The sequence below is a fragment of the Ursus maritimus genome, unplaced genomic scaffold, assembly GCF_017311325.1.
Source record: "Ursus maritimus isolate PB19 unplaced genomic scaffold, ASM1731132v1 scaffold_15, whole genome shotgun sequence".
Lineage (NCBI taxonomy): Eukaryota > Metazoa > Chordata > Mammalia > Carnivora > Ursidae > Ursus > Ursus maritimus.
The window spans coordinates 27,909,722-27,929,742 of record NW_024423897.1 but is presented as its reverse complement, the minus strand read 5'-3'; the positions used below and the strand labels follow the sequence as shown (position 1 = coordinate 27,929,742).

Sequence of the window (20,021 nt, the reverse complement as noted above, 5' to 3'; positions counted from 1 at the left end):
CCCAGAGAGTGAACAAAAGAAACAAACAGTGTCCCTGGGGAAAAATGAGGTTGAGACATACGTGTGCATAGATAAACACAAAAAAATAGAAGATTAAAAATAGGTTAAACGCTTAAGAAAAGAATAAGTAGTAGAAATTGAACAGTCTGCTCTCAGTATAGCTCTCTCTATATAGCAGTGTGTATATAGCTTGAGTCTGGATGAAGGGCTTTCTCCAATTAATTTCCTCTCATAGGTAGTTTTTCCTGATGTTTCTGAAATGTAATGAAACTGCCCTTTTAAGGTGGACAAAGGAAATGTATCAATTGATTTTTTCCTAAAATTCTCTTTGGGGAACATCAACCAGAAGTGTGTGTGATTGGTCGTGCTTATGTCCACAAAGCCACCATATGGGCCCATTCCGAACATAAAGGATGGACTGTAAAGGACCATCCTTCCCACTGGTTAAGCATAGGAGCAGGGGCACTAACAAATGTCTTTTGTCCGCTAGGCAGCGGCACCACGGATTGTATCGTGTTAGGCTTCATCAGCTACCTAATGCAATGTAACTCGGGAGATAAGATAAATCAAACAGATGACACTGTATTAGATTTGAAAGATGAGAAGTCTTCCAAAGCAATTGCAGAGTGTATATTTCAGTGCTGTTGACTTCAGGAGGTTATTGAAGTCAAAAGTCTTTGCAACAAAACCAATCTTTCAGGAGCTGGGTAGCAAGTAAGCAGAGCCATGCTTCTTTCTTCTAAAGAAAATTACCTAGGAAAAAGTGGAATTCTTCTTTGTATATTTGTTTTACACAGCTGTTGGGTTTAACCTCATTTTTTTAGTGTATCACCAGCTTAGGTGTCTGCTTTTCATTTTTTTTAAAATACATCTCAGGTACAAATGTGTATTAAGTAAGAGAGATTTTCCATCTATTGCTAAAAAATTCTAAGTGCAAGTGCCTACAACTATTTGAAGTGGATTTCCCATATTTGTGACTCCATATCGCTAGGTGATTATTTACCCATCGTCACCCAAATTTAGAAATTTCACTTTTGTTAAATAAGGTCCTATGATTCCTTTCTTTTTTAACATTCTGAAACTTTGCATTTTTTTAGTTATTTAATGGAATGTCATAAAATTAATTTAGGATTTGGGAAACGGAAAAAAACAGCGTTGTAACTGATTGCCCTTTCTTTTGTAGCCCACTGTGTGTGAGCGAGAGCTGTGTGTGTTTGCTTTTCAAACCCTGGGAGTAATGAACGAAGCTGCTGATGAGATAGCAACCGGAGCTCAGGTAGGAACACACAGTGCTAATTAGTCCTGATTTTGATTTGAAAAATTTATTCTGATCCACTAGTTACCTTCAGTCTGCTCTTCTTTTGGACACATTTTTGATAGTTTGACATTAGATTAAAAAGCAAGCTGGCATTTGATTTTTTTTTTCTTAAGCTAGAAACTGGATTTTGCTATCTGTATCTAGGGAGTGTTTTGTCATGTGGCAGTTGCCGACGGAAGAAATTAAGCCAACTTTCTTGTGTTTGAAAAATAACTCTGATTCTGTCATGGTGAAGTTGAAATATTGAAATCCTTGCCACATGCATTATGTAAAATTCATTTGTAAAGTTATAGTGCCATAAAATGGAAGCCAATTTATTTTTAAAACGAAAAGGTAAAGGGCAGAACATATAAGAAAAAGCATCTATTTTTACAATAATAGTGTTTATGGCATAGGAAGAAAAATATAAAAACAAATGAAGCAACTTGGAAGTAGAGAAACATTCCATGTTTCTGGAAGGAAAAAATAAATTCCAAAGATGCCAGAATTTACTTCATGAATTCCATCAAGATTTCAATTGATTTTTTAAATTTGTTTATGGTACCTAACTTCCTAATAAATTTATAAGAAAAAAATCAGAGAAAACATAAAAAAATGAATGTTAATTAAGGGAGGCTAGACCAACCATATACAAAAACATATGCAATCCTATATTTTTTTAAAAAATGCAGTACTGGCAAAGAATAGAATGGCAGATAATCCCCAAAAGAGATCTAGTTATAAATATACTTGATAGACTTTAAAGGAAGTATCACGTCAAGTTGCAAAATTAAAAAGGATTTAGTAAGTGAGGTGGGAACAAATGACCTGCAACATGGGAGAGAAAATCAGTTTAGTCCTTTACACTGTGTGTAAAAACAAATTCCTAATAGCTGAAAGAAGAGGTTTGTTTAAAAATACTGTATACAGACTAGAGGAGAGTAACACTAAGCATGCACAGTGTGGATAGTGCATCAGGCTAGTGCATTTATGCCGGTTTAAGAAATCGTAAGGGAGAATACCAGCAGATTTGGGCCCATACATACTTTACATTCCTTACTTGAAAGACTAGGGAACGTTAAGAGCTAACTGTGAGAAAATTAGTTTTGCCTCGAACATAGTTATATAAAAGTACATAAAAATGGAAAAGAAAAGCATGAAGACCGTAACAGATTAATAGAGGAAATGAACACACGATTCACAAATATAGTTAGTAAAGACACATAAGAAAATATTCAGCTTTACTGAAATCAATAGGAAGCTAAATGTGAAGAGAATTAGCAAGGTCATTTATAAAATTTGCAAAGATGGGTGGGAAAAAATGATCATATAACAGGCATTTGTTCAACAAGTATTGAATACCTACTATGTCACAGGCATGACTCCAGATGGAAGTACAGCAGTTAATATAGAAAAGCACAGGCCTCGTGGATTTACATACATCCTGTTAACCTAATCATTTCACTGATTAACTAAAAGGAGGTACATCCACTTGAAGAAATATGAAGAAGAACAGTTGTGATATAATGAATTATAAACGAACAATAATACAAACAGTATAGCATTGATTCTATATAATGTGGAAAAAAAGATTCCATGATTAAATTTCAAAAGTAATGGTTTGATATCGCCCCTACAGCCAACATACACACACTTGCATATTAAAGGCTCTCAGAATCCCTGAAAGTAAGAAAATAAATAGCCAGTACTTAGAGGGTTTCTCAAATGTGTCTGACCATGGTGGGACTTTTTCTTTTCTTTTCCTTCCCCCCCCTTTTTTTTTAATATGAAAGTTTTTCTCACCAATTGGAACTAATATTGCTCAAAAAAAAAAGAGAGATACTTTAATATATGCTGTTTATAGCTATGTGAAGTGCTCGCTTTGGCAGCACATATACTAAAATAGAGCTATGTAAAAATGATTAAGCTTTACACAGCTGTGTGTACGTTTGTGAATATACATACATGTATGCATACATGAATAGGTATGTGGGTATATCTGTATAATATATAAAATATATATTTTGTGTACATTATATATTATATATCTAATATATATATATTAGATATATAATTCTTCAGGTGGTAAAGTTAACATTTGTGCATTTTAGTGGGTGTAAATTGTCCCTCAGACTATGTGAAAATGGAAGGAGTTAGAGCCTGGAACTAAGAAATAATTAATTAGAAGGAAAATAAACATCATGCTAGCAGTAGGCTAGGTTGATAGAATATTGGGTGCTTTTCTCCTCCTCTTATTACAGACACCTCTAGAAAAATAATGGTTATTAAAGAGAAGTTAAATTTTAATTTTATAATGATAGTTACAAAACACAATTAATCATATCAATTTAGTGATTCTACTCTGAAGCTCAATATTTTCACTACTACCAGTATTCTGGTTGTAATTCTAAAGATTACGTGGAAACTGATTCTCTTGGTATCTCAGTAGTCCTGGTCCATCAGTTGACTCCTTCATTTTAAGTGGTTTCTCTGAGGTCACAAGAACATTCCTTAGAGGGACACTGCAGGAGGCTGGAGTGGGGTGAGAGTGTCTTGGCAGCTAGGATTCCAAGACCCAACGTACTGTTTCAACCAAAACAGCTCTGTTTTGTTTCTTTGTGTTGAGCTCTCATGTAAGATTTTATTTTATTTTTTTAAATAGGAATCAATATTGAAATGTTTAAAAGCCATTGATCTTCAATTTTAAATTCACCTCTTTTCCAGAATACATTCTGTATCTGTAAGCCACTCCTGTACTTGCCTTTCTTACTCCCCAGGACCTGAATTTTCTCATTTGGGAGTGCTCCAAGGTCTTCCCTACCTGCAGGGGAGGGTGGAGAGTCTTGCTCTACCAGATGGGTTGTATATAATGGCCTTTGGAAGCATGTGATTCTATAACAAATAGAGCTTTTCTCACTGATCAAATAGCCTAATTCCCATTGTTTGAATTCTGTATTTCTCTATCCTTAGTATTTCAATTATATTATTCATTGTAAGAAGAAAGTTGCCTGTAACTTGCTGACTATAGCACTCACCATTTTGTGCTAAGATCCCATCAAGAATCTTTCATTTTGGGGTGCCTGGGTGGCTCAGTCACTTAAGCATCCGACTCTTGATCTCAGCTTAGGTCTTGATCTCAGCGTAGGTCTTGATCTCAGGGTCGTGAGTTCAAGCCACATGTTGGGCTCCGTTCTGGGCATGGAGCCTACTTAAAAAAAAAAAAAAAGAATCATTTTAAATGCCGGGAGTGGGGAAATACATGCTTTGGGGTCAAAGAAATCATAGTCGTTCATTACGTTTTCTTTTTTAAAGTAGACATTTTACTCCATGGAAAAATTAACCTGCAAATGAATACAAATCCAAACAGTGTTATACAAATCTTTTCTTGTTCAAAAATTCTAACTGCTAACTCCTGTAACAGATAAATCATAAATTACGGTGGCTTAAGATGAGAGATGTTTTTATTTCTTGCTCCCACAACTGTCCAGTTAGAATGTTTGTTGGGCAGCTTTCTGTATGATGATTGAGTTAACCGGACCCTTTCCATTGTGTGGCTCTGCTGTCTTAAGTACATGGCACACAGCAGAGGCAGAGATAGAAGTGGAGAAGGTATACCTGTTTCTGATGCACCTTTTCCACTGCCAATCCAATTCCATTGGTTAAAACTAGTCATACAGCTTTACCTCGGCAAAAGGGGTGGAAATGTCCCTCTATACCCAGGAAGCAAGGAGCAGGAGGCTTTGGTGGATAGCATGTGTTTTCCTATGGTAGTTAACACTATTCTTTTAAGTCAGTTTAGAACATATATTAGCAGAAATATTCTAATTAAATTCTCTACCCCCATGTCCATTATTTCATTATAGTTTACTCGACTCCAGTGGTGAAATTATTGGCAAAAGTATGCATATAATTTTTGGTAGTTTTGATTGTTTTGATGCTTCTGGCACAAGGTGTTTAATAAATATTTGATTGAAAGGGATACATTGTTCAGGTTATTACTGTTGTATCTATTTGTATCTTTATTCTTATGATAAAACACATAACATAAAATTTACTATCTTAACCATTTTTTAAGCATACAGTTCAGTAGTGTTAAGTATATTCAACTTGTCATGAAACAGATTACCATGACTTTTTCATCTTGCTGAACTGAAACTCTATACCCATTAAACAACTCCCCTTGTGTAGCCCCCTTCCTCCAGCCTCGGTAATCACCATTCTACTTTCTGTTTCTGTGAATTTGACTACTTTAAGTACCTCATAGGTGGAATCTGAAATCTTTGTCTTTTTGTGGTTTATTCTATATTGGTTTATTTCACTTAGCATTAAGTCCTCAAGTTCATCAATGTTGTATCATGTAACAGAATTTTCCTTTTTAAGGCTGAATAATATTTCCTGTATGTATATACCACATTTTGTTTATCCATTCAACTGTCAATGGACATTTTGGTTGCCTCCATCTCTTGGCTATTGAGAATAATGCTGCTGTGAACTTGGGTATGCAAATAGGGTCTTTTTAAGACCCTTCTTGGAATTATTTTGGATATGTATCCAGAAGTGGGGCTGTCACTTCCAGCAGAATCATATGGGTGTTCTATTAATAACTTCTTGAGGGGCTTCCATACTGTTTTCTGTGGCAGCTGCACCATTGTATAATCCCATCAATAGTGCACAAAGGCTCCGATTTCTTCATGTGCTCAACGCTTGTTCTTCTCTGGGGTTTTTTTGTTTGTTTTTTGGTAGTAGCCATCCTAATGGTTGTGAGGTGATATCTCATTATGGTTTTGATTTGCATTTCTCTGATGATTAATGATGTTGAGTGTCTTTTCATGTGCTGTTGGCCATCTGTAAGTCTTCTTTAATGAATTGTCTATCTGGGTTTTTTGCCCATTTTTAAATCATATTATTTGATTTCTTCTTGTTGAATTGTAGGAACTCTTTATGTATTCTGGATATTAACCCCCTTTCAGATATCTGATTCGCAAATATTTTCTCCCATCCCATGACATTTCAGTCTATTGTCCTTTGATGCACCAAAGTTTTTAAGTTTGATGTAGTCCCATTTGTCTATTTTTGCTTTTATTATTTGTGCTTTGGTGTCAATCCAAGAAATCATTGCCAAGTCCAATGTCATGAAGCATTTTCCTCATATTTTCTTGTAAGGATTTTATAGTTTAAGGTCTTATGGTTAGGTCTTTATTCCATTTTGAGTTAATTTTTATATATGGTGTTAGATAAGGGTCCAACTTCATTTTTTTTTTTCATGTGGATATCCAGTTTTCCTGCCATCATTCATAGAAAAAACTATTCTTTTCAATTGAGTGGTTTTAGTCCCCTTGTCAGTGGTCATTTGACCCTTTATTAAAGCAAAGGGCATGTACTTTTCTAACGCTTTAGTTGCATACTGTGATATGTAGTTCTTAAAAATTTTTATAAGATAGTACCAATTCCCTCCCCACTGTCAGAGTTTCAGAAAAGGCTATTTTATTTTACTGATTATTCTTTTTCAGGAGTTTTTATTTGGATTTTTCTTTTATTGAGAGACCAGATAATGCCAAAAACAATTTGTGTCTATGTTAAAGTGCATCTCTCTGGGGTAGATGGAATGTGAGTGTGGATGCAGAAAACAAGAAGGATTTTATTATGTCTTTATTATATCCATTGCTTGGAAACCATATACACACACATATAATGGAATAGTGTGTTGGAACGTATTCGCTCTTTCAGTTCTACCGTTTTCTGAGTGAGTCTCGTTGGGTGTACCTCTGTGTACTTTGGGAAGTGTTACTTACAGATCATGTACCCAGCGGCTTGAGTGTTGCTGACTATTTTAGGACACTGGAAATCTGCATCTGTGATTGGGTGGATGTGTTTTGTGAGCATACACACAAAATAGTGAGTCCTGCGGTCCTTAGGTCACAGTGCCCCTTGCATGAACCACAAGAATCAAAAATTGTTTTACTCTTACTGTACATTTTTTAAATGCCTGTCTAAAAACTTTCTAGAAATATTTTCCTCCAGAAAGATTAAGTCCACTGCTTTCCTTATGACGTCCCCTGTCTTCACACTGCTGATGTGTCTGTTCCAGCGCCCTCCCTCCACTTAGACTGTGTCCGTTTTCTTGATTCACTTGCCAGAAACATATTGTTTTGGGAACTGGGGAGGGAGGCTTAGCTCCTAACTGTTAAATGTCACTGCCTCTTAGTAAATTGTGTTAAGAGGTCACAGAAGAACATAGGAATAAGACCATCGTATTTAGCATACCAAAGGTCATGAATGGCCTGAGGCAGAGTAGGAAGAAGTAAGATGATGTCAGGAGCTTTACCGTTCTTGGAGCCCATCAGACTCATCTCCTGCATTTGCAGTTTCCATCACCCGGAATGGTTTCTCCCAGAGCTTTCTCTCCCTCTCTGTCTTCACTCTGGTCTCTGTTGAAGTATCACCACCTTCCTAGCCACTCAAACAGCACCCCCTCTTGCCTTAGTCTCTAACACCTGCTTAATCTTCACAGCATTCGACACTACCAGAAATGTATTTGAGCATATATTTAACGGATTATTTTGTTATGCATCTTCTCCATCAGAATGTACATTCCATGAGAGAGAGGACCTGTCTTTCTTGTGCATGTCTGCCATAGAGCCTAGAGCAATGGGAGAGCATAGTACGAGTTCATGACAGAGATGCCAGGACGTAATTGGAAGCAACACATGCCAGTTATTTGAAGTCAGTGGTCAAGTTCGGTCACATGTGGTCTGAAGCCATAAATTACAGATCTGCGAGGTTGATAGCAGTTCTTGAGGCTTTCCTACTTCACTTCCGTGACCATGAGAGGGAGGAGCAATGGCATAGCACATGCTGAAACGCAAAGGATGCTAACTGTCTTATGTATGTGTTTCAAGGTGGTAGATCTACTAGTATCCATGTGTAGGTCTGCATTGGAATCTCCTAGAAAAGTTGTCATTTTCGAGCCATATCCATCTGTGGTGGATCCTAATGACCCTCAGATGCTGGCCTTCAACCCCAGGGTGAGTACTTCTCCTCGTACGCCCCTCCCGCCCCCTGTAGCAGCAGCGGAGATGTTAGTCCTGCTGGCTTCCTTCTTTCTGCCCAACTCACTCCCTCATCAGGCCCATCCCTGACCCCTTGTGGACTCTGTATCCATTTACGGTTCTTTTTCCACAAACTCGATTCACTGTCTCCTTCAGACTTTCCCATATCCTATTACTTCCCTGTCCTTTCATCTTTTAAAATTACTTTCAAAACTTCATCTTTATGAAACTAGACCCATTTCATCCTCTCAAATTGCGATCTTTACACATCCCATCTGCATGAAAGGCAGGTGAATAGCAGTAATAAAGCAGTAATGGTTGATAGGATGACTTTAATTACATTATTTTTTGGGATTCTAGCTTAGTGTAACCTCATTATAATTTTAAGGGTTGTGGGTAAAAGGACCGATTTTCGATTTTCTTTTGTATTTTTACTTAACCGTCCCCTGCCTTCTCCCCCATTCCTCCTCCCCAGTTATCTGAAGCTTAGTAAAAGTTTAGTCCATATTGTTGATCAACTGGCATTTCTTGAGAAAACAATGTTATAAATATTCGTGGAGATGAGGCAGAATCCTTCTGAAATAGCAAAATTTTCAAATTGCATGAGAGCTAAAATTGCCTTAGTTTCTATTACTAACCATCTTGAAATCAGTTTGTAGAAACAATGGCTCCATAAAATGTCCTGGAAAAAGCTTTCCTTCCTTCATAAGTGGCAACAGTGCACATAGTTACAGAATACTTAAAGATGAATTATCAGTTAATTGTGTGGCGTCATTTATACACTTACAGTCATATTCTTTTGGTAACAATCTTTCAATCAAAAGAAAATAAAAGCAAAATGATATTGTAAGACTTAAAGTGGATTTTTGTATTTTAGAAGGATTCTGTTCTTTTTTCATCATGGCTCAATTTTTTTGGTGACACAAAGAATCAAGAGCCCAATATCTTTTTTATATTTATAGTTTTCCCCCATAGGCTAAACGTGATTTTATGTATTTATATTAGGACTGGCATTGTTTTCTTTTTTTTCCCCTCTAACTCAGTTATATATCCTACGTCCTAGAATCATCTTATTAAATCCTTCCCTTTTATGTACACAACACAGTCACTGCTTTCAAACCGACTCTGATGGAAAATCCACGTACAGAAATAACGTTTCTCTGGTAATACATAGAATTGCAGAGGCTTTCAGTGAATACTATTTTTTTTTCCATTCAAACAGAAGAAAAACTATGATCGAGTAATGAAAGCACTGGATAGCATAACTTCTATTAGAGAAATGACACAAGTAAGTATATCATCTTGTGGTCTTATACAGTTCAGTTGTGCTTGAGTAAAATCATATTTTTAAAATGTCAGAGTACTGGCTGCGTAGTGAAATGTAGATTTTTCTATTAGATGGGAGTATAATTAAAGTACTTTAAAAATTAAAATTGTGTTGTACTAGGATGTTTTAATTAAATTACATCAGTGTATTGGTGGGCTACCACTGTGACTTTTGGAGGGTAATTGCATGATTATAATCCTAATGTTCTCTGCAACAGTTGGAGTATATGGACGTGTATCGGAATATCTTAAAGCAAAGGTGAAATCTGGTACCATCTTCCTAGACTGTCCATTTTAATTAATGGTAGTATTTTATTTTAACACATTGTTTTAATGTCAAAATAAAACGTATTCTCACAAATGTAAATTGTACATAAATATTTTAGATAGAACATAGAATCGCAAAACAACTTTGGGGGACACAAGCCTCCCCGAGAGTATGAGTTTATATTTTTAGCTTTTAGGGAGTCTTGGTGAGGTTTGATGAGCAAGGATTGCGGTTTATTACGAAAGTCTAATACACTGGGCTATATAGTCCAGTTCTTCGAAAAGCACGTGCTATTGAATTATCGAGGCCTTTCCGCTGCCAAAGATTTGGAGAGAGGCTTAAAACTCATCATGATAAGTAGAAATTAATAATCCATAACTGCCAACAACACACATTATGGGTTTGGTTTGCATATGATGGTTTCAAGGCTTGCACTGCCCTAGAGACCCTGGAGTTTTATACTGAGTATTACCCTGGGTCATTCCTGTCTTTGGGGAAAGAGTATTGGAGTCCTTTAGTCTTGAGGCCCAGAAAGCTTCTCTGCCACTCCTCCCTTCACCCCTGCCATCACGCCTACTGTATTTGAAAATGTGTTCCCAGAGTACATGTTTACATTTCCAGATTTGAGTTCTGAGTCTTTTGATAGTTATTTATTCCTGTAGTCAAATATTCATCCATTTGTCCAACAAATAATGTGTGTCAGACAATGGTAAACGAAGAGATCTTTAATTCACAAGTTATATCATTTGCTTAAAAACCATCATCCTTGCTAGTTGTTTTTCTGTGCCCATACTTTTCTGTATTACCTGATTTCCTTTTCAAACAAATATTATTCGTATAAGGAAAGGAAAACAATAAAATACATTTCCACTTAGGGGGAAAAATGAACTTATTGCACTAGGTTACACAAGGTTAAGTAAACATTTTTTGGTCACCAAAGACTTTGGTGGTAATAGGGTATTTATTGTACTATACCCTAGACCCAGATCATTCTTGGATAAAAATAGCTACAAAATTCTGACTTTGGGATCAGCTCTCTGCCAAAATTTTCTTCCTTTATTCTGGGTCATGCGTAAGCTATTTTAATAGAAGACAGTGGAGACGGTTGAGTGTCAGCCTAGGAAGTCAGAGGCATGTGGTGTATAATTTGCTCATCAGCGATGCGGCCTGTGACCTTGGGCAAGTTGCTTAATTGCTTGAGGCTTAGCTTCTTCACTGTCAAGATGGTAAATAGTACCACTGCACCCCCTTCCAGTTTGCACTCCATAGGGATGCTGTCAAGTTTTATCGCGTCAAATCCTTTACACCTCTCCAAATAAATATAACACTATACTGTCCTGTTTTCTAGAAGCTACTGCCCTGTAGATAGACGTAAATTGTCACAGACAGATCGTCTTTGGTTCTATGAAAAGGTTAATTGTCTGGGTAAATTCCATTAAATACTTTCAAAAGAAGGGCTCTTCTTATGTAAATTTTGTCCAGTTTTCTCATGTAAAGCTCTGCACCTAAGTCAGTACCTTCGGATATGAGCGTGAGTAGTAGCTCTTACAAGTTTTGCTTTAATGTTAGTTAAAAGTCAAAAACAGTCATCGTCAAAGAGAAACAGCGCCTGACACTTGTTAAAGGTGGCGAGAGAGATTTAATTCGAGGACTGCAGTGGGGAAGAGTGACTTGCAGTGTGAGCGAGGTCACCTCCAAGGAAGACAAAAGTGACTGAGGTTTCAAAGGGAGAGCAGAGAGGGAACAAAAGGGGGCTATGGAGAAGTGAAAATAGGGGGCTCTGGGGTACCAGGAAATTACAGAAGGGGGATGAGGAGAGAATTACCGGAAGGTTAGCAGTGTGGGTGGGTACAAGGTAGGTAACTTTTACAGTTGGGCAGCATTGCGTTTTCTTGAGCAGAGACTCAACAAGGGGCCTGGGATCACCTTTAGACGTGGCCTAGTGCGTGGGAGCCAGGCTAAAGCTTGATGAAGCCCCTGGAGCAAAATGTTTGGGCACGTCCATTGTGCCACATGGAAGTTCAGAGTTCACATCACCTTGTGTGCGTGTTGGGGGTAGGGGGGACAGCGAGGGTAATTGTTGCTGTGACCATGTCACAGCCACAAAGCTTCCGGGTTTGACTAGATTAGACATACCTGTTCAACCTGATTTTCCTTTCGCATAAAGGAAAAATGAAAAAGGAAAAAAGGAATTTTTAAGAAAAATCAAGAAGTATAATGACTTTTTTTCCAGGCACCGTATCTGGAAATCAAGAAGCAGATGGATAAACAAGACCCCCTTGCTCATCCCCTACTGCAATGGTATAAAATTTTAGTTTTCCTCTTAATGAAAACAGCATCATTTTCTACTGCCTGCTTTAAGGGGAAAAAAAGGCCTATTTTACAAGACCTGCAATGCTACAGTTCTACAAGCCTATGAGGCCCGGTGATTTTAAAGAGTCCTTAATGACTCTCACTTTAATTAAAACTTGTATATCACAAGGGGAAGAAAATGCTGTCCTGTGCACTACACACATATACAATGTATTTGACAGCAGTTTGTCTATAGTTTTTAAAAAAATGTGATTAGCTGGATTATATGGTGAAGCCGTTTTGGTTCATTTAATTTTCTAGTTAACTGAGGACTCAGTGACAAAACTCAGTTTCAAACACTTATTGAAAATCTTTCTAAAATGTGTGTCGTGTATGGCCCACTTCCTTAACAAGAACAGGATAAATTTGATGAACTCTTTGTTTGACGGCTGCAGATGATGTGAGCCCGGTGAGGGGTAGAGCCTTAGTCCAGCGTGGATCCTAGGAAGGCTGACTGAAAATAGAAGAGCAGGTCGAGAACGCCGCTCCTACCACACGTGCTCCAAAGCCTTTGCCCTCTGGTTTCTCACTTGCAAAATGAAAACAATAATATCTACTCCCCACACCTCTAAGGGCTTGTGCACAGGTCTCTTTGAAATCACCGAAAACTTCAAGACTATGGAATTCCCCCCATGACTATAAATGCCCTAATACAAATGTAACCATTATACGAGATTGCTCTCAATGAGATTTATTCTAAGCTACAACTAGGGAGTTTTTAAAAATTCTGGAAAGATGGACAAAGGAGAAAGAATGATTCTGGTTACTTAACTTTCACTTAGGATTTTCCAGTAAACATTTAGTCTAATGAAACTTTAAAAATTAGATTTGGAAGTCTTCCTTCTTTGTGTCCGTAATGATCTATTATTAAAATTCTGTTTGAGTAGAATAACACATAGTTTTCATTGTGATTTTTTTACATTCTGACATTAAGTCATATTCAGAATGAAGGTAAAAATCTCGGATATCTAATCTCTTTTTTTTTCCCCCTGAGTCAGCCTGATTGTTAACTTTTATTTATTTGTGATCATTTCCTTCAGCTTGTTAGTTACTCTTCTTTCAAGGAGAAGAAAATCTACCAAAATGTTTTTTTAGAGTTTTCCCTAGTTATTATTTTCTGTTCTGAAAAACATAAAAATAATTAGTTCTTTCAGATACCTGAATGTAATTTTTTTAACCTCAGTGTCTAAACATGGCGAATAACAGTTTGTGTATAACCCACCGTATGTATCAGCACAAAGGTCCTCCAATATTTAAAGAAAGAAAAAGATCTTCACAGAAACTCATTCTTAATTAGACAGCGTAGGGAAGAGCCAAGGAAGCAGATGTATGAATCAGCTTTGCGTCTCGATGATCATCTTTTGAAAGTATGTTTAGAAATGTTCATTTTGGGGGCGCCTGGGTAGCGCAGTCCTTAAGCGTCTGCCTTTGGCTCAGGGCGTGATCCCGGCGTTCTGGGAACGAGTCCCCCACATCGGGCTCCTCCGCTGGGAACCTGTTTCTTCCTCTCCCACTCCCCTGCTGTGTTCCCTCTCTTGCTGGCTGTCTCTCTGTCACATAAATAAATAAAATCTTAAAAAAAAAAAAGAAAGAAAGAAAGAAATGTTCATTTTGCTGATATCTGAGGTTGTAATTATTAAAAATCATTATCTCTTAGGTTTTAAAGAACTACTTCTTCGTTCTCAGATTAAAATATTATCTTTTTTTGTTACATAAGCTCTTTAAATTGTTTCAGGAACCAAAGCAAAGTGATGTAATTAAGTAAGATGATTACTCAATTTAGTTCATGTCACAGCAAACATAAGTTCCAATCACTTGCCAACTAAGGAAAAAAAACGTTAAATATATTTGGCATATATTTGTGACTGATGGATTATTTTAATTAATTTCAGGGTTATTTCAAGTAATAGGTCACATATTGTGAAACTGCCGGTTAACAGGGTAAGTTGTTTTTTCACATATACATACGGAAATGGGCAGAGTCCTAACTAGTTGGGAAAAGTGACCCCTGTGATTTTTAGGCAGCCTCTCCAGGAAATTGAAGTAATCTCAGGGTAGGCCTAATTCTTTAGTTCGAAATTGCTGTTATGTGCACCAGCTCCAAGTTTTCCCAAGAAATCACATTCAAATTCAGACTGCTGCCCTGAACTTTTAAGTAAGTAAAAGGCTCGATAGGAAATCATTCTGTTATTCTACAAGTGATAGGAAGAATCTGGAGACTGACCAGAAAAAGGTAATGTGCTTTTTATCATTGTCAGTTTCTTGTCGGCACAGCTCCACTTTTCCATAGCAGAGAAGATATTGCCTTATGGGCTTAATACGCTTATAAAATAAAGGAAAAAGCTAATGGACTCTGATTTCAGTTCTGATCGAAACCAAAGAGGAGCAGTATCCAAAATGTCAGCTCTCCTGTCTGTGAATCTCTAAACTGCGAGATTCCCTTTATGTTGTACCCCTATATAAGTATATTCCTAAGTGAAAGGGCAGCAATTAGAAAATTTCATCAAGCAACTAATTCAAAAGATTCTGTTTTAATTTTTTTCCATGAACAAAGAGGGAAACTATGTTTGAATGTAGGCAATTTACAAGTTTATAAATGTATGTAAATAAAGCATGATGATGATAATTTTTGCAATTTTAAAATCTTGAACTAACTTTTCTTTTCCTTTTAGCAAACTCAGATATTTCCCCGGTTGAATAGCTAGTGTATACTTAGGGAATTCAATAATAAAAGTCTTAAAAAGAACCATAATTAGGAAGGCAGATCTGCTTGGACCTGATTACAGAGTGTATTCCAAAGCTAAATATAAATGACTTTGGATTGTCTGTCTCCTATTCCTTTTCCATTAGCCTAAAAAATTGCCCTTCATATCAGCAACTCCATATGATTTATCATTTATGCAGGGTTTTTTTTAATGAATGGTCCTATTAATGTAAGTTAGTATGGCTTGAATTGCGATAATTCTTAAACCAGAAAATTTTGAAATTGTCCTCAGTCTGATTATATGTTAATTTTGACATGTTTTCATTTGTCATTATTTTAAATGGCAGCAACTGAAGTTTATGCATACTCCACATCAATTCCTTCTTCTCAGCAGTCCACCAGCCAAAGAATCTAATTTTAGAGCTGCTAAAAAACTCTTTGGAAGCACCTTTGCATTTCAGTGAGTATGGCTTCCTTTTGATGGGGATATGTCTTCACCTCGGTCTCCCAGAAACATGTGGGGAGGAAAACATTCTTTTAGTAGTTGGCTATTAGTCCTGAATAGTCCACTGCCTGATACTTGACTTGGAAATTGAAGATTTTCAGAAGGGACATGACTGTTTCCATTGTGGCCACTTTAGAAGATTATTAATGTTTGGTTTTACTTTGTTCTTCCCCTCCTCTGTGCTTTAGTGGCTCACACATTGAAAACTGGCACTCTATCCTGAGGAATGGTCTGGTTGTTGCTTCTAATACTAGACTGCAGGTAAATTTTCTGAATGCTTTAACAAGACCATATATTCTTTAGTGTTAGAGTTCAGTAAGCAATCCTGGTGCTTTTTTTGTTATGTGAAAAAGGGAAAGCAAGTGGGCTTTAAAAACTACATAGAATTTCTAAAAGGCATAAGTAATGTTCATAAAATACATGAAGCGGAATTGACCGATGCACCATATGGGGATGAAAAGAAAAATTGAATTCCCTATGAGAAAACAGTAAAATCACTTTGAACTTCAGTAGAAGAAAATTATCATGCAGAAAGTAAAACCGTAGAAGCATTCTGTCTGCTAATTCAACACAGATTTCTTGAGCACTGCCCCAGTGGACACTTTAGGAGAAGGAAAGGTAGTGGGGGCGCCTGGGTGGCACAGCGGTTAAGCGTCTGCCTTCGGCTCAGGGCGTGATCCCGGCATTATGGGATCGAGTCCCACATCAGGCTCCTCCACTATGAGCCTGCTTCTTCCTCTCCCACTCTCCCTGCTTGTGTTCCCTCTCTCGCTGGCTGTCTCTATCTCTGTCAAATAAATAAATAAATAAAATCTTAAAAAAAAAAAAAAAAAAAAAGAAGGAAAGGTAGGGCTAAGAATCAGCAAGGGGCGATTGGACACCAAAGAGCCATCTGCTGCTTGCTTCCCGGTCTCCGGGGCAGCGCTGGGAGTTAGCGGGATGGCATGGATATAGCACTCATCTTTATGCCCGTCACTTCCAGCACCCCACTTCGCTCTCATTCAGCTGATTTTCATCTGACAGTGGAAAGAGGTCAGAAAATGAGATGCTCGATCCCGTCACCTGTGCTGGATCTCACACTCGGATGACAGTTGAGATGGGGATACAGTTAAATGTAAATGTCCATAAACACACACTGAATTAGTATTCAGTTCATACTAAATAGGGTTCAAGGGCCCTCGAACATAGAAATAATGAGAGAGAATTTTAATTGTTTTGAGTAGTTTCTTAGACCAGTCGAAAGAGTTTCCATTAATGAAGCTGTTAACCTGAAAGTTTAGAGGAGGTAAGAATGGGATGACAGTGTTGTATCATGAAAATCGAAATAGGCTACTTTGTCGATACACTAGCGTGTGCGTCCTAATCAAAACTCCGTCATGCATAATTCAGCCTGTTCTGTTTTCAATATTTTGGAGTCATTAACGTAAAATCCTATGATAGTGCTTGAGAATAAGTGACTGTCTTTGTCATAGGTTGGGTGGAAAAACTTTATCAAGGATTTTTTCTCTGGCTTTCACTTTTCTTCTGTCAACTCACTAAATGTAGAAGACAAGGATATTAGTAGTACTATTTTCACATTAGACCTTAGGAAAGAGCCTTATTGTTTTCTAAGAGTTGATCCTCCCAACATAAGACTGATTCCTTTCTTTTGTAGAACATTAACCTCTGAAAGCACTGACTGTCCACTTTCTCTCCCACCTCTTCCCCTTTTAGCTCCACGGTGCAATGTATGGGAGTGGAATCTATCTTAGTCCAATGTCAAGCATATCTTTTGGTTACTCAGGTAAGCTCATTTCTAACCTCAAGTGTGTGAGGTTTTGATTTTTTGATTGTGTATCAAGTGACAGAAGCTTATTTGATATATTTGCATTTAATTCATTTGATTCAAGTCGGAAGCGAAAACAAAGCTCACATGTCAGGATGAATTTATAATACTTACCCTGGTATATAAGTGGAATATGTGTTTTTTTTCAGTTTCAAACTTAATTTCCATTTTGTTCAGTAGTTTGTACATTGATTCCCTCCACAAGTAGCTATTGAGGATGCAGGATGTGCGAAGCGTTCTGTGGAACACGGACTATTTATTCATCTGTAGTAATTCACTGTCCCGGGATGTAGTTCTGTATCAGGCCAACTTCTTATCTTTGGATTATTATATATCGTATAAAGACACTTTGAACATTACGGAGAATTTAGGATTAGAAGAACACCCTCAAAATCATCCTACTTATTGACATCTTCTTGTTTGGTGAAATTATATGAAAAAATCATTCAGGAAAAAATTGAAAGCATGAGCTGGAGGGGAGCCTGGTAAATTCAACATATGGAAAGAGTGATCACAAAATTATTAGCATTCCTTATCCTCAAGTGGTGAAATTCAGGGTGATTTCTTGGCACTTTTAAATTTGGGGGAATATGTTGCAACAATTGGTGCATGTGTGTGGTTTTTTTTAGAGCAATAACTTAATGTATTTAAACATAAAGTAATTATGCTCACTATAAAGAAATTGAAAAAAAGAAGGAAATTGAAACTACGTAGAATTGTATAAAGTAACAAGTGAAATTTTTTTCTCCTTTCCCCCAAATCTCAGTGTTCTCTGCCTTTCCCTTCAGACTTGTAAATGTTTTCACATTCGTACACCTGCATATGTAGCTGGTTTTGCTTGTGTGCTCGTGTGTCTGTGCAGTTATAGGACTTCAGGAGATGTCATTCAGGTGGTGCCTGGTTAGTAAGTCTGAAGATGCCTAAGATGCTTACCTGGTGATGTAATGTCATATCACCAGATAAATGTTCACCAGACCCATCTAATTCCTTTGCTAAGTGCATGCTCTTTCAACCACAGCAAGTTGTGTCTCAGCGTTCCACTCCAACCTTTTCCAGAACACATGTCCTCAGAGCACCAGGTGGACTTTGTAGGCCTTTTTTGACCCAGCCTCAGAAGTCACATGGTGGCACTTCCCACATATGTTGGTCAGAGCGGTCACAAGCCCGTGCATCTTTGAGGGTGGGGAATTAAGCTCCTAGACTCCATCCTGGTCCCTGAAGGAAAGAGTGACAAAGTCACATTGTAGAAAAGCCTATGGCTTGAGAAATATTGTTGCAACGATCTTTGAAAATACAATATGCCAAAATAACACTAAGAAAATAAACACCAGGGATATCTGGGTGGCTCAGTCGGTTACACATCTGCCTTTGGCTCAGGTCATGATCCCAGCCAGGTCCTGGCATCGAGTCCACATCGGGCTCCCTGCTCAGCTGGAAGCCTGCTTCTCCCTCTGCCTGCTCTGCCTGCTGCTCCCCCTGCTTGTGCTCTCTTTCTGACAAATAAATATACAAAATCTTAAAAAAAAAAGAGAGAAAAAAAAAACACCAGCAAGAATAAAATAATACAGGAAGTAGAATAATGTAATTCAAAGGAGAAAACAAATTAAAATCAGCATAAATCAGATTCTGAATCTCATTAAAACGTAACACAATAAAAAACTAAAATAAAACCAATTTAAGAAAATACATCCTCAGCATTGATAAGGAAACACATACTAAGTCATCAAGTACCGTGAAGTAGCTTTGTCGTTGGCTTTCAGGCTGCAAGTGGAGGGGGTGGAGAGCAGGACAGTGCCTCTGAGGATAACAGCCTCTGCCTTTGCAAGTGGAGGGGTGGAGAGCAGGACAGTGCCTCTGAGGATAACAGCCTCTGCCTTTCTCCCAGAAGCGCACGTCTGAAACCCTAGGCCTTGTACCTCAGCTTGACCTTCTCCACCTCTGCATCTCTGGGGGATAGATTTCTCACTAGGAAAGAGTTACATTCATACCATTTGCAATGTATTCATTCTCATCAAGCCTTTACTGAAACAGCAACAACAAAAAAATGAACATACATCTCAATTTCTGGACAGTAGATGGGCATTTCCAAATAAAGCATAGAAAAATATCTATCCTAAAACAGCTATGACTCTTAGTTCTGTTCTGTCTAAAATCTGTCACAGTAAAAAGTCATGGCATTAACAGAGTAAGCTAAAACTTGTATCATAGACAAAAGAACTTGCATAATTTTTCTTTATTAGATGATACAGTAAATTCTACACAGAATTAAATATAGATCATCAATTCATGAAGTTAGTTTCAGTATAAATGTATTTTTCTGACCTTGTTCATGTTTCCCACTCCTTGCCTTCTCCTTCTGCTGACCAGATGGTAAGAATGGAAGTTTAAGCTCTACCAGCCTTTTAAAACCAAGTTTTAAGAATTTTCTAAATATGTCACTTTTGTGCAAGAGAATTTCCTATCCCTGTTTTCAGTACAGAGAAAACCAAGCTGGATTGTCTACATGCTACGTTCTAACACTATCCTTACTTCCCCCACCCCACTGACTTTCCACGCCAGGTCACAGCAGCTGCTGTGGTCGTCTGTGGCCTGATGCAGTGATGTCTTTGCCTCCAGTGGAACTTTGCAGTGCCAGTGGATTGTAATTTGAGGGGTATCACCCAGCTTTGTCCCTAAATTATTATTTTGCTGGTGT

General features: G+C 37.5%; 1 protein-coding gene across 2 annotated transcripts in view; it reads left to right on the top strand.

The window, feature by feature from the left end:
* Positions 1-20,021, top strand: part of PARP8 (poly(ADP-ribose) polymerase family member 8) — a 174,555-nt gene that overhangs the window by 136,803 nt on the left and 17,731 nt on the right. For both annotated transcript variants that reach the window (XR_005834861.1, XM_008692558.2), the window contains 8 exons: positions 1,184-1,276; positions 8,197-8,322; positions 9,569-9,634; positions 12,174-12,241; positions 14,185-14,233; positions 15,344-15,456; positions 15,690-15,762; positions 17,215-17,284. Coding sequence is in view for 1 of the 2 variants with exons in the window: in XM_008692558.2 (XP_008690780.2) it covers positions 1,184-1,276; positions 8,197-8,322; positions 9,569-9,634; positions 12,174-12,241; positions 14,185-14,233; positions 15,344-15,456; positions 15,690-15,762; positions 17,215-17,284 (658 nt within the window). In the remaining variant the exon portion in view is untranslated. The remainder of the gene's footprint in view (positions 1-1,183; positions 1,277-8,196; positions 8,323-9,568; positions 9,635-12,173; positions 12,242-14,184; positions 14,234-15,343; positions 15,457-15,689; positions 15,763-17,214; positions 17,285-20,021) is intronic.